The sequence below is a fragment of the Haemaphysalis longicornis genome, unplaced genomic scaffold (assembly GCF_048455015.1).
Source record: "Haemaphysalis longicornis isolate Haplotype H1 unplaced genomic scaffold, Haemaphysalis longicornis Haplotype H1 scaffold_3, whole genome shotgun sequence".
NCBI classification, from domain to species: Eukaryota; Metazoa; Arthropoda; class Arachnida; order Ixodida; family Ixodidae; genus Haemaphysalis; species Haemaphysalis longicornis.
The window spans coordinates 229295610-229310914 of record NW_027526335.1 but is presented as its reverse complement, the minus strand read 5'-3'; the positions used below and the strand labels follow the sequence as shown (position 1 = coordinate 229310914).

General features: G+C 46.4%; 1 protein-coding gene across 1 annotated transcript in view; it reads right to left on the bottom strand.

Annotated features, from left to right (window-relative positions):
- Nucleotides 1-15305, bottom strand: part of LOC144176031 (uncharacterized) — a 239167-nt gene that overhangs the window by 35977 nt on the left and 187885 nt on the right. Inside the window, exons 3-4 of the mRNA XM_077705137.1 lie at nucleotides 13868-14085; nucleotides 527-755 (exon numbers count right to left, since the gene is read on the bottom strand). Coding sequence (XP_077561263.1) covers nucleotides 527-755; nucleotides 13868-14085 — 447 coding nt within the window. The remainder of the gene's footprint in view (nucleotides 1-526; nucleotides 756-13867; nucleotides 14086-15305) is intronic.

The window sequence follows — 15305 nt, the reverse complement described above, 5'->3', positions numbered from 1 at the left end:
CCTGTCCGCTAGCGGAGCGCCGGAGAGGGAAGGGAGCCACACACCGCTCACGTTTCGGTACAGATTCCTTTGGGCGGTGACAGCGGCATAACGTTCAGGGCGGTCAAATTGTCACAAGCCAACCACATTCCGCTGTTTCGGCAGATTTCACACTGGGTGAAACTGGGTTTTATGTTTTTACTCTCTCCGATGCGCTGTTCCCTTTTACCGCGGTCGGTGGATGCAAGACAATAGCTGCGTCATCTGTAAACGCAGCCACTTTCTCTTCCCCTGCTTCTAACTCGTCTCTAAACTGTTTTTCTTTCTTCCCGAATTCGCATGGGGCTGCTCCGGAGGGCATTTCCGCGCGCGGGACCGCGGAATTTTATTTTCGCCTGGGCCTATAAAACTCACCTTTAAAAAAAAGCAGCCGCAGCAGGTGGAAAGATCGTTTTATGTGGTTTCAGCGAAAAGCTGAAAAATCTCAGCACGCACACACGCACTATTGGGAGGAACAACGCGCCCCCGTGGGTGACGAAAAGCTCACCTGCGCCGAGCGGACGACCTGCTGCTGCCTCGGACTGGCCGATGGCTCGAGACGCTTGTCGGGAAGCCTGGCGGCAGGCGTCGCCTCGGGCGCCTTGAAGGCCGGCGTGGGCACGCTGGACGGCACCGCGGACGCAGACACAATCCGCGACGTGCTCTGCAGGATTTGCGCGTACTTGCCGTCGATGTAGGTGCCGATCACTTTCGTCTCGTGTATCGTCGTCACCCCGCTGCAGCACGTGAGCGAGGGACATTTCAAGGCTCAGCTGGTAATATACACGCACGTCGCTCTAGAGCTATCAGTAAATGTAAGTACATCTACCCACTGTGGCGGCCCTGCAGGCGTTCCCCATTGAGAGTTTTCGTTTGTTTTTAAGCGATACGCCTCTTATTTGCTACCATTTATTTATTAATGCGAGCGAAAGCGGTTTGGGCCCCATGAGGAGGAAAACCAGCGTTGTGCGCAGTGGATGCCCCCTATTTAGACGTGCCTCCAGCTAAAAAAGAAACAAAAACGTTAAAGGAACGCCACCCGCACAGTCAAGTGTGTTACCCACCGCTCCATACGGGCGTCACACTGTAGACAGCTTCAGGGGAACTCTTGCGTCTACTTACGGACTCTGCGGCCTAAAGCGTTATGTCCTCCCCTGGAATTACTTCTCCATGAAACAGGCACGATTCTACTCCTACATCATCTAGGAGTAACATCGCCTGTTTTACTGAACACTGCCTCGATTTGTTAGTGCGCAAATAATATGGTACACGAATTTACTGCCTGCAGTGTCGATCTGAAATTTTTCTTTGTGCCCAAGTGATTTGTTGCGCGCTTGCGCTGGTGTTGTTGCTTTATTTTTGCATTTCTCTGTATTTCACTGCAACATATTTCTTCTTTTCGGAAAGAGCTCATTTTTGGGGGGCTGTGTTTTGTTCTGCGTTTTTTGCGCGTTATCGTGATTTGGCTGCGGTGAAATCGTGACTTCCCGTATGTGTTCCTTTTTTTTTGCTTGTTTGATTTTGGTGCACAGGTGAAACTTGAAGATTGTTTGCAATTTTTATCTGTACAATCGACTTTTTTTAGCACATGCTGCTATTTGTCCGTATATATTGACTGTATGTTATTGTTAAAGAAGAGCAGTCTTTGTCAAGCCTTAGTCGCTGTTTGTGTTGCCTTCAGTGTCATTTCGATACTGGAAATAGAAATTATTTGATTGATGTGATGTGCGTCATGCTGGTTTTATGAAGCTACTATAATACAGATTCGGAACTTCTCAGCGCAGATTCCGCATAGCCTTCGGAATGATCACTCAAGTGCTAGCCAATGGAATGATCACTCAATGCTAGCCCATGTCGACGGCAGCTGCCGTCAGAAGGGCACGGCCCATTCACCGATTCCAATCTGGCTGCGACGTTAGCGTTCCCACCCACAATTCCCACATAGCCACTCATCAAGATTAGCCTGTCAAGATGACAGCTGCCGCCGGATGCTCGTCGCCGATGTGCCAATTCCAAGTGCCGTAGTTCTTCCGCATTCAAACCACGCAAGTAGACTTAAAGAGACCCTGGAACACCTTCGTATATTTTTTAAAGTACTAAATGATTTCACAAAGTACTAACTAATTGCGATGGGGGACCACAAAATACCTCGGCCGAAAATTGCTGCAATATGCTCGTCAGATAACTTTCAAAATTCTCTCTTTCCTGATCTTGGCGTTTTTCGAGCGCTTGAATGACGTTATTAGAGTGGTGTAGCGTCTATTGTCTGGCTTTGCTTCAGTTGTAGCAACAAAAGCATTGGATACCCCAAAAAACACCCCAGAAGCACAGCAGAAACGGAAGGCGAATCTGCTGGGACGAGCAAATCACGTAGTGCCGGCCCGTGCTAGCGATAACTATAGCTTTCACAATGCTACCAGGCCCTAAGGAAAGGGTGAAAGCGTTTATCGAAAGTGTTTCAGAGTCCCTTTAAATGATTCCAGTGGTATTTACTGAGCCTAATAGCTTTTGTGCCAGTATATTGGCCGCCACTTCTGGACATTCGCTCGCTTCTCGTAGTAATCGCGCAGTAAAATGTCCGTATGTTTCGTCGTGTAGAAAGAATAACTAAAGCACTGCATGAAAAGCACCATTTTTGTTCACGATCGGTGTAAAATTGCAGAATAGAGTTATAGAAATGGCGAAAACTACAAGATGAGTAGAACTTGCGGGTTGGTTGTCATGCCCATCAAGTAGTAACCTTCAGTACCCCTCACAACAGTGTAAATATGCGGGCAACACTGCAAGTGAGTGAACAAATTTTGTGTTGGCAGATAGAAACCTTAGAAAACCCTTTCAATATCGTTTCACACTGCTCTTAGTGTAGTCGTGACAAGAAATCATAGTGTAGAACGTAATTTACGAGCATGACCAAACTACTCTCGTTCTAGCCCCGGATTCGTATGTATCGCCATTAAAGCCCGAAAAACCATTCTGTACCAGAAATGCGACTTCGGAAGTCAGTAAGCAACGCAGCCCTGCGCCTTTAACCATATTCATTGAAGCAAGCTTTGAGGATCACATACAGGTACCTACGAAGTCCCCTCGCTCTCCGCACGTGCCATCATCTTACCGTTCAGTAGAACTAACGGCTAAATTCTTTATTGTCATGTCGTCGCTTCCATGGCCAACCATAAACGTCAATAGCGCGATTTCACACCTCGAGGACTTCCGCAACCACTTTGTGAGTCACACCTGAGCGCCTCCAAACGCACTATCGAGGCCAGCGCGTACCGAAGCGCTTGTTAAAATCGACTTTCGGGGCTTCGCCCCGAATGAAGACGGACTGGATTGCCCGATTTGCAAACATGTGGAGTAAACGCCATTCATTTTTTCCTCGGCGTGTCCGTTGATCTATAGCATAAATTAAAGACCATTAATTTAACAAATTAATTCACAATCAACGAGAAATGTTTAGTGACGCATTTAAATAAAATAGTGTTGTTTCACTCTTAGCCACACTAAACCTCTTTCAACGAGGTGCGGAGAGATGCACATTACGCAAGCTCTGTGTTGTGTACTTTCTCCGTGCTTAGTCAGAAATGTTTGACACCGTCTGAAAGTTTCTGTTTCTGCAGCGATTGGTGTTGATGTTGCGCACCTAGACATCCTTGCCATTGCATAAGTATGCACCGCGTTGTGTGATCTACCTGACACAATGAACCAAATCACTCCTATACCTAGTCATCCTGACATGGACCCTATCCTAAAAAACCTCCCGAGAGCAGTGGGATAGAGAACTCGCCAGCTCGTTCCCCAGCAGACAGCTACAGCTGATCGAACGGGCGAAGACGGCGGGTTGCTCCAATGACGTTCTGGACTGAGGGCTCCACCCACAGGACTTTTCGAATTTCAATAAAGATTGACTCCTTCGCCTCCTCCATCTAATCACTCGCCACCCAGCCATGACAATTTCTAGGCGTTTAAAAAATACACTAGCAATCTATGTTCCGCGACATTAACAATTTAGTGAACATTTCAATTTAGTGAACAATTCAGTGAACAAACACGTCTTCAAACACCCACACATGTAAAAGCGGGGAGGTAGTACCAGCGCACGAACCAAGCCAAGAAGAGTAATGCTTGTGGCAGAGAGACAAAGACAAAGGCAAGTGAGGTCAGCCAGGCCTCACTTACTACACTCGACTTACTACACCAAATGGGGGTGAAGGGGACATGGGAAAATGAAAAGAACTCTCACATACACGTGACCGCTCAAACCCAGACACACACGAAAAGCAAAGACACAATCAGGCAAAGCAATAATTTGTTCGAGAGTCTGCAGCTCACTGTCGAGTCAAGTATTCCGGAGGAACGTAAGGAGCGAATTTGTTGCGCGACATGACTTTCCTGTGGTGACCCAAAGCACAAAAAAATTCTGCAAAGAGATCTGGGCGTACACGGACCGGCCCAGAAAAAGTTTTTAGGGGGTGAGTTTAGGTCCGTAGCGAGTAATGCGGGTAATGTGGGTCTGTAGCGAGTAACATGCGTACATTATATACCTGTATTAGAAAGCACTGAGTGGAAACTACTCCGACAAGTTACTTTAACACGGCTACGTGTATGTTTCAACAAACTTGATATTTTGCAGAGGCAAATGCAGTTTTAAAAAACATTATCATGAGCAAATAATCTTATATCCTCCCCGCCACCGTCAAGTTCTTTATCTCTCAGAAATGTCGTCAGGCGCTGACTGTATTAAAGCGAAGCTTCATATTGCTGGGCAAAAGGAAAAACCGGTGGTCCCAAGTAGTGGGCGTCAAAGGGAATGAGCGATAGGCAGCTAATTTGAATTGAATACATATCATGAGTTATAGGCATAGCTGGAAACAGAGTTCACCTAAAGAATAAATTCTATTCTTTTTTTGTCATGCCAGATTGTATTAAAGGAACGATGAATTCCAACATGCTGCTTTGGCAGCAGAATTGTTTGCTGATTAGAAAAATAATGGAAGCCCAAAAATGGCCCCTCACATCTTCTGGCCTGTGCCTTGTGCCGTTACAAATTTTCAAAGCTGCGATAGGATTTCAGTTTTTTTTCTTTTCTTACACCAGGTTATTTTATTTCAGGAACTGCAATTCAGACGCTTTTCAAATTTTGTTTGAACAGGTGTTCCTAAATAGGTCATCTCGGCCAGTTAACGTTACCCATTAAGCTACATTGATGGGGCTGTTATACACCATGTTTTGCTTAGATGTAGGTGAACCTTCGGCACGGTGGCTCAGTAATGCCCAAACATTTATGAAGGGTAAGGCGGAAGGTTCCCCTCAACTGTCCTGCGAAAAAGGCAGTCTTGTGCCGCCCCTTCAATGCAGCCCGCTCTTCTCTCTGACCTGGCATCCCTCAGACTCTTTCCCTCGCCTTTGACTCATCCCATGTTTCATGCAATGCCGATTTTCTCAGTTAAATTTCTCCGCGCTCCCATAACTCGCGCGTAGCCTGATGGGAAAGCGCGCAAGCCTCATTTTTCGACGCGTGTTTCTTCATTCCCTATAGCAAAAACAAATTTTACATCTATTGTTAATTAATGAGCCGTTGGTCGTGTGGGTCATGTGCTCACATCTAGCCTGAGGTTTCTTAAGCGCTGCACAAAAGTTAACATGTATGACCCAGTCCAGTAGTTTCTATAGGTGGTGAAGGTTTTGCCTTTGGTTACATTTTGTTCAATCATTCTATGATCTTTCAGCTTGGTTTTTCAACAGAGTGACTGGCAGACAAGCGGAAATGTTCGAGATTAGCTTGTCCAAAAAATACTATCGTTTTTAAAGGAGACGCACGAACGCGAAACCCCCTTACTACCCAATACAACTTGCGCGATGGAGTGCGGGGACTTGCCAAAAACGAACAGATACTGGGCTAACTTATGCCTGCTTGTTGCCTTTCTTGCTAATTAATGAGGCGCATTTAAAACTTTATACACTCGGCAACTTTCGTATGGAAATGCTAGCTCCAATTTTTTACACATCGTTCACGAGGTGATAGCAAATCGAAGCCTCGTAGTCCCCTCCTTTCTTATAGTTTTTCGCGGTCTGCTTGATATTGAGAGGAGGAATGGCCTACCTGTTTCTTTTAAACAAAACCTCAAACAGTAGTCATAGGCGTCACTGTTCAATTCGTCAAAACACTTAAATATTTAGCTTGAAGTGGGCTGAAAGTGACGAAATACTTCGTCTCAAGCGGCGAACCAAGACGTTCCGTATGAAGAGCCACAGAAGAAGGCTTTGATCGACCAGATTTAGGGTAAATGCCCAAGGTGGAGTAAGTTTCTGCGAAGGAAACTGGACGTCTACCTCAATGCAGTTATATGGCTACAAAGGTAAGCTGAACCAGGACGAATTTTTCTTCAATTGCGAAGTTTCTGAGAAAACTGTATAGCTTTTCCTTTGTAGCCGTGTGGCTGCATTGAGGTGGATGCCAAACTTTCTTTCGCAGAAAAAGACTTTCCAGGATATCACGTTCAAACTGTACGCGGAAAGGTAAACATGTCCCCATTGCTGAAATAGTGGATAAGTGACCGGAATGAAAACGAAGCAGCAAATGTCGAAGCCAGCTTATTATTTCGGAAGCCGATACGTAAAAAAAGTTCGCATTGAAAGTAAATTACCAGAAGGTTTAGTAAAATTAGTCTACACGAATTATACTCTGACTAGGCGCAGCTTTCCGACCCCTCACAGTTACAATAGCGCAGTTCAATTGGAAGTTTTTGAGAGGTATTGAAGGCATTTCAGCTCAATTATTACCGCCTGTATGGGCTTCCTTGCTTTTCAGTTAAAGTTTCTCTCTCTTTCTCACCCTAGGCATGTGGGCAATAGAAACTTAGACTGTATTTATATTATGAAGGCATTCCTTGATAGCCTGATAGAAATTATGTTGCTCCAGCTATGTCTTTTTAAGACAAGTAAGAGTGGCTTGTCGCTAGCCAACATTAGCAGCCGGTGATGGAGACCTTGCACTCGAGCAACGTTCCATCTGGCACAAAGTATTCGACCTTAGAATGATTGGCAACACGAGATACTTGAACTGAGGTGCATCCCGAACGCTGGTGGCGTCGGTGTTATTACTAGGCGGCGTAGGAATGTTGCGTGGCGGCGAAGTGACAAAGTCCGCGCTGCCGTCGCAGCAGACAGCGAGGACTTTCTCTTTGTTGTCCTTTACGAGAGAACTTTAGAGCTCTCAAAGGAGTCTCATTTCGGCTTTTTCAAGTTATGTGTAGATTGCGTTTTACGTGACCTCTGCGGGAGTGGGCTCACGGTCTCAGTACGAACTGCGTCATAGTCGTGCGTTGTGCGAGGTGGTACATGATTGCAAATGTTTAAAAGCGTTGCACAGACGACGGTCTGGAACACGAAGAAACATTCCGTTTGCTTCGGGATGATACACACCGCGCAGTGTGCGTCTTCTTTATGTTTCGGTGCCTCGTCTTCGTGCAGCGATTTAAACATTTGCAATCTGTCGGGAAGGAGGAGTGACTGTTGTAATGGGGCTCCGAGTTTACGCTGTACAAACGTGGAAGATTTCAGTCGGAAAGTACGCATGGGAAGGTGGCGTCGCACCACGAAATATTTCGTATATGACGTCAGTAACCTGACGACACATGCAATAACTGCCAGTATACCGAAGGGAGAGCGACAATGTTTCGCAACAGACGACGCTGCGCGAAGGATACCGCGTTACGACCGTTCAGTATACCAACACGTTTATTACCACTCTTCTAATATGACGCGAAAAAGCTGACCGCCTAGACGCACCCTACCTGCTCTTCGTTTTGGCGTCATACTGGAACAGTCGCGAAACTTGGTATGCCGAACGGTCACAAAGGAATCGAACTATCCTTATTCTCAAAAAGAACGCATAGAATTTAAATGAGAGAATACGTTGCAGCAAAAAAGTAGCCGGTCTGTTTGTCTTTCCTAAAACAGATAAATGTACTGGGGCTCTAACCCAGGACACGTTAGCGTCCAAGCCCCACAACTCCATCCCTATGCCGCTGAGGCCAAAAAGCGGAGCCCTATTAGCAGTTGCTCAAAATACAGAAGTGTTTCAAGCGAACCAGCAGATGGCGCTAGTGCGGGTTCGCCTTGGCGGCCAGGTTTGCAAACACGCGGCTCAGGCGTGTCGAAGTTCATACCGATACTCTGGGCCACCTTGCACGGGTCACTTGCTGGGACAAATCAGCTTGTGCAATGATATCGTGGGCGCATTCCGTGGACGGTGCAGCTGACTATGTAACAGAGTGTACTTGTGCAAACTCGGCTCTCGGCCGAATGAATTATAGTATTGGCATTAACCGGCCCTATTGTGCTGCGAGCTACAAGCACATGAAAGGCCAGACAGTGGAGCATCCCAGTCACGCTGATGGGGCGGAATATTTATGGATGACATGTCGGACAGCGTCTTGTTTTAACTTTCCTTAAGTCCATTGGTTTGAGGACGAACCATTTGGTTTGAGAATTGGTCCATTTGGTTTTAAGCCCATTGGTTTGGGGACGATAAGCGGGGGTCGCTTAGTGCTTTACAGAGCTTGACCGAGGAAGGTCATCCATAGCTCGATAGAGGAAAGAGCCGCCACGGTCCTCAAGCAACCGGATCTTTCGTGCGTGCAAGACGTGCAGGCAGGCTTGCATCTTCGAGCAAGGATATTGCCAGTGGGTGTAGTATCTGAGTGATATGGTTGGCTATAAGGCGTTCATTGTTCTCCTCGAATCGCGGACATTCTCGTCTCGAAATTGTCGACATCGTCGTCTCCTCGAATCGTCGACAAAGAACGTCGCCTAGCTATTTTACCTGCATTGACCTATTTAATACTAATATTGGGCACTGACTTTGTAAAACTGGAGTTCTCAATTATAATCTCAGTGACCACGCGCATATGTTTCCGAGCCTGTTTCCGAACAGGAATCACCTGTTTCAGTGATATTCGGGTTGCCGAAAAGCGCGCTCTTATTTTTGGTGCACATCAACGATATCCCAGGTTTCATTTCATATCAGATTGGATTCTTTGCTGATGATTGTGTTCCGTACCGCGAAATTAATGGCAGCAGCGATTCTTTGGTACTTTAAAACGTCTTAAACGCCTCATCTTGGTGCGCAACGTGGCTAATGCGTATAAAAATCAAAGGAATGATGATGATTATTTGAGTTTAATGGCCGACAAGGGCAAAGGGCGCCAAACACAAAGTTATTTAATGAGGACAGATGTGCAATTCAATACTAAATTGTCTCAGTAAAAACAAAAGTGAAGGGAATGCATGAAGATGACTGGTGGGAAGGGCCAGGTTGTCATGATGCATGGCAAGAAATGAGATGTGAAAACCTGACGTCAGTGAGAAACTTCAAAACACGCTGGATGGAAAACATGGGCTCGTCTCCTAAACAGTATGATGGGTGAAACGGGATGTGTTGTCTGTACAGTTGTGGAAAGTGTTTGCGTCGTGTGGTGTCAATTGCCTTGCATTAAATGAGTACGTGAACTACGGGTAGTGCCTCTCCGCACCTGCTGCACTCGGGTCTTGAAGATCCCCTCAGCAGATATGAGTGCGTTGCATAGGACTGCCCTATCCCTAGCCTACCCAAGGCGACTTCCGTGTGTCTTTTGTGCGAGTCAGCCGTGTAACGTCCCAAGTGTGGTTTTATTACATGCAGTTTGTTGTCTGTTTATTCACTCTAGTGTGTTTGCCATGTTCTACACAAGTGTTGTGTTATGTATGGCTTGAGGCTTGTATGTTGTAATGTAATGTGCTTGTATGTTGTAATGTGTACAGTGTTCCCGAGTGCAGCAGCAGCGGCCCTCTCGTTTTCCAACTCGTTTTCAGCGACCCAAGCGTGTCCTGGGACCCAGCAGAGGAGCAGCTCATGCTTTTGCGCATACACAGACATGGTAGTGTTGAAAACAGGATCAACTATGCGTTTTTTGGGGGCTTGTGCGATAATAGTGGGTGAACAACACTCAAGGAATCTGTATGAATGATTGAATTGGGAATTTGATTTTCAAGAATGTGTCGTACAATCAGTAAAATTTCAAAGGCTTCTCTGAGAAAAAATGTTGTGTGCACGCTCATGGTTCTGGCTGCATTGAAATTCAGACCATGAGCAGTGCAGGACACCATAGTGGAGGTTTTAGAAGCATAACTGTAAAATTCTGCACATGGGTATTTAAACCGCAAAGAAAGCGCTGCAGTATTGCAGCTCGCGGTACCCGATTTTTGTAAAGTTTCATAAAAGAAAGGTCGGAGGACACAGGACGAACTTTCTAAGGCGGTAAAATGTCTGAAAAGGGTGATCTGTACACATCTAAAAACGAAGCGCTGAGATCCGAGGCTCTCTCTCTCACTCTAACTGAAAAGGGCAGAGGAACGGATGGGCGATTTAGAAACAGCAGAAATGTGGATGTATGGGTAAAAACAGAATAAAAAGGATGGTTATTCAGCCATGAAATTTTAAAAGCACAAAACAAGTCCATGTACGTCCGTTGGTTCTCAAGGCACCAATTGTCGCACTCGACATACAGACTCTCGACAGGGCTAGTACGAAAAGCACCCGATGCAAGACGAAGCCCCAAGTGTAGCACTGGGTCAAGCATTCGCAACGCTGTTTTAGTCATCGTCCAACGACACTGCCATAGTCCAAACAAGAACCAACCAAAGCAGTATAGAGCCGTAGCAGGAGTTTTTTGTCGGAACCATACGAGTGGTGTGAGAGGAGCTTAAGTATATTCATTGTTTTCAGACATTTATGTTTAAGTTTCTTGATGTGTGGAATGAACCTGAGTTTCTGGTCAAACACAACACCTAAGAACTTGTGCTCCTTGTTCACAGGAAGCGACACGCCATTCAGAGTAATGTCTGGGTCCGGATGGACCCCGCACTTCCTGGAGAACACAACGCAGGAGCTTTTTGCAGGATTCAATTCAAAACCCATTCTTGTCTGCCCAGCCGGCAAGCTTCTCGACATCAAGCTGGACTTGACGTTCGCATATTGACATATTACATGATTTAAAAGATATTTGCACGTCGTCTACATACATAGAATAAGAGATTGTTGGTGGCAGTGCCTTTCCAAGAGAGTTCATCTTACGATAAAGAGAGTGCAACTCAACACGTCACCTTGCAGCACGCCATTTTCTTGCACGTGAACCCTTGAGAGTGCGCTACCCACTCTCATTCGAAGTGTTCTTTCTGACAAGTAACTAACCAGGGTTACCAGGAACCTCATGTTACCATGTTACCATAAACCCCGAATGAATTGAGGTCAATAAGGATCCCGTAACGTCCAGGTCGAAAAACACAGTTAAAAAATACTGCTTCTGCCCAAAGGCCTCCTCGATGTACGAGTCAAGTGCGACGTTTGATCGTTTGTCGATCGCCCCACCCTGAAGCCTGCCTGGCAGCTCTCGAGAAGACCATTGTACTCAGGGAAATACACGAGCATGCGATTTATCATCTTCTCGAGAAGCTTGCACAGGCAGCTCGTCAGGGCTATAGGACGGTACCTTGAGGGGAACGACGGGTCCTTTCCCTCATTTAAGAAAGCCACTACTATGGCCTCCCTGGAAGATTGTGGAATGTGCCCCAAAAGCCATATCTTATTATATAGATGTGGAAGTGCTCCAAGTGTGTCTGCAAGTAGGTGTTGTGTCATTGTATATGTGATGTTGTCTGGGCCTGGAACTGAGGGTTTACACATGCTGAAAGTAGCCCTCAGCTAATGCAGTGAAAACTCTGAGTTATAAGAAGATAAGAAGATGTTTTCTAGTATAGGCTTCTTTTCGGCCGATTGTTTGTGGTTTATGAAAGTGTTTCTGTAGTGTGCTGAACTGGACACGTGTTGGGAGTGTTGTACGAGTGTGTCAGCCTGGTCTTCGAGTGTGTCCCCTGTTGTGCTAACCAGGGGCAGGCTGTGTGTTTGTTGTCCCTGGAGTTTGCGTATGTGTCGTGTTTCGGTGTATGAGTTTATGGATGTTATGAATGAGTGCCAACTCTCTCGTGTTGCCTCACTGCGCACAAGTTTTCCCATCGCCTTTGCCCTTTTGAACACTAAAAGGTTTCCCGACGTTGGGTACCGACGGAGGATACCCCACGCCATGTTCTGGGCTTCTCGCGCCCGCCTACAGTCCTCATTCCAGCACGGCCTCCTCTGGTTGCGCGGGGCACCAGAGGCGTGGGGAATGGACTTGTCGGCGGCGTCGAGGATGTGCGCCGTGAGGAGTTGGGTAGCTTCTTCAACGTGTAGTTGTCTTATGGTTGGGTAGTGTAATATGAATGTCTCTGTAAATGTATTCCAGTTCAAAGGACTAAGGTCATTCAAAGGACTATGGTCATGACGTTCACAATGTACGCTCACCCTTACCCTTTGATTATTCTACATATGACTCCAACATTGCGCGTGCAACCCATTACGAATACCTAGTCGTTATTCCCTCACCCAGTCTTTCATGGAACGCCCATATTGACATTACAAACAAAGCAAGCAAGACTCTAGGACTGCTACATAAATCCCTTTACATGGCTACAAGGGAAACCAAACTAACTGCATACACTACCTTTGTAAGACGACAACTTCTATACGCGTCTATCACCTGGAAAACTCATCAAGCGTATCTTAGGCAATCCCTCGAAGCAGTCCAAAATCACGCTATTCGCTTCATTTTCCGTAACTACACACCCAAAAGCCTGACGATACTCTGAAATAGCATAAAATCAGCAACTGGAAACAACATCACCAAAACTTTTTCTTCAGCATTGTTTCAGAAGTTATCATAGCAAGTCATCGTTCCATTGTTTGCACATTCTGACGGCATCGCACATCTTCCGCCGTACTGATCATCTGTTAGAAGTATTCCTCCCATTTGCGTGCAATAGCTAGTACAAATACGCACCCCCCTTATTCGTAATAAAACTGGGGAACGCATTGCGCTTCCACATTGCCATAATGAGTAACTACGACGCATTTTGCGGTGCCCTGTCAGATTTGTAAAAATGTTCCGCGACAACCACCGTCGCGTTTGTCGGTGCCATTTTGTGTCAACTAGATTTGATTTTGCGTTGCTTTGTTTATATGTTGCTTTCGTCGATATGCTTTCCTATAGTGTATGTACTTTGGATGTAAAATTTGTTGAAAATATTTTGTACCACGGTTACAGCGTGTTACAGTATGTCCTACTTTTTGTTTTCTTTCAACCTGTTCACACTTATGTAATACCCTGTCCGGGGCCATTAAGCGTACTTTCAGCAAAAAAAAAATCTACATCGCAAATTGAGCACCAACATGCCATGCCGCACAAGCTTCGGCCAAGTTCAATTAGAACTTTTCCGTCAAGAAATAAACTGGTCCGAAGTTTATGAAATTGAAAACACAAATGCAGCTATAAAATGATCCCACAGAAATTCTCTGCTTCCAGCAATGTTAAACAGACACGTAATGACAGTTCCGCATTAAACAAAACAATACAATACAGTACAGCAAACACATTATGACAGTTTACGCTCAAATTACTCAGTTGTGTGTGCGTCAGTAAGTACATAGAAGTCAAGACAGTGCCAGTAGAGTGTAGTTTTCACATGGAAAGAATATTTGAAGGCATGAACACGTATTTGAAGACATTTTCAGATTTATTGTACGCGTATCGAACCGTAATTTTGCCATCCTGCTACTACGTTTTTACTGTGACATTTATAGCCCCCACCCTTTAGAGTCGCAGGAACGATGGGGAGGAAAGGCAAGGGAAGGAAAAAGTAGCGTACTACCAAGAATTCCACGAAATATGTTAAGCAGGCTAATAAGGCGGTAGCAGGACTTGACAGGAAAGCTCACCTGTGAACATGCGTTCCACCTAACACGGTAACGAGCCCGGTCGGGTACTGAGGGCGCCCGCTGCTCGCCGGTGTGGATCGGTGGCTGCTGCTGCTTGTGCTCGTCGTGGTAGACCTGCTCGTGGGCGTTGGCCTCGTGGTAGAAGGCGTCGGCCGAGGAGGCGGCAGAACCTCGTTGGCTCCTCCACCAACGATCTCGAACCCTAGCACGTTCCTCGTCTGCGGCAAAAGGTAGGGCACGATAAGTCGTTGGCTTCAACTAGAATGGCCATACCGCTATAGTGCATCGACAACTCGCAAAACCTGGCACTCTCTCACGCCTCCTGCTAGACTGGCTGTTAATTATTTAAAGCCAAATTCCGTCCACTGTGTTTTCGAATAAGTGGCGTTAAGTCTGCCGCTGTTTTTTAGACACTACCAGAAACGTTTTTATGCAAACACTTAGGTTTAAATGGGCACTAAATTGTAAAAGCCACTCGACTGAGTAGCGCTGGTGGCGGGCTAGTTGGTTATACATGGTTGGTTCGACTGCGCTGGTTAAAACAGAAGACGGACGAGAAAGGACACATACACTTTACATATAGACTACGCAAGTATTGGCCGCGAGGCCCACCACTGGAGAGGCCAGCGCTGCGGTCGTTTTGACGTCACTTGTAGGATCACCGTTCCTATCTTGCTGCGTAGTTGGCTTGCAGCGCGTGACACTTCGTTTAGGAAGCGCATCCTAAAAGTATTTTCGTGTTAATTTCCTTCGTTTGAAGTTAATTTTCAGTGCGTCAAGCGCAGTTCGACCTAATGGTGACTGTATAAATGTATCAACTGTGGTAGATTATCCGCAAACAGCATGAGCGTGGTGGTGTATTACGCATGCGACCGAAGCGTAAGCAGCGGCTTGTTTCCCCGATCAACAATGTGGACTACGACGATCGCGGAGTGAAGTTTCTAGATTTCCCTTGTTTGCAAGAAATGTATAAAGCAGGAAATCGTGAAGCGTTAACTGCTCGCAGAAGCACACGCACCCGCCGTGCCTGCCTCACAGCCGACGGTGCGGCTCGAACCGACGCAGGTCGCGGCAGCAACAACTTGTCGCCGCTTTTTAAAATCACACAAGTCGTGGAAAAGAAGTTCCAGATTGGTGAAAGTGGATGTTAGTGTGATGAAAAATTCTGATGGGTAGTGTCATCATCTGTGGTTTTTAAAGCGATGCTCAAATATCTGCCGCGATTTACGCCGACCGGCCGCGGAGGTCGGTCCCGGCAGCGCCGGCCCGTTCACGCACGGTGCGGCGAGCGGCCGAAGTACGGCTATGCTTGCGCGCAAGAATCGCAAGAATCGGCCGAGGCCGTGCAGGTATCTTGATCGTCGATCGCTTCAACGGAAATCACCGCGCTTACAGAGTTCCCAGCGCGGTGAAACGTTCTGTTAGAGACTGTTACTCA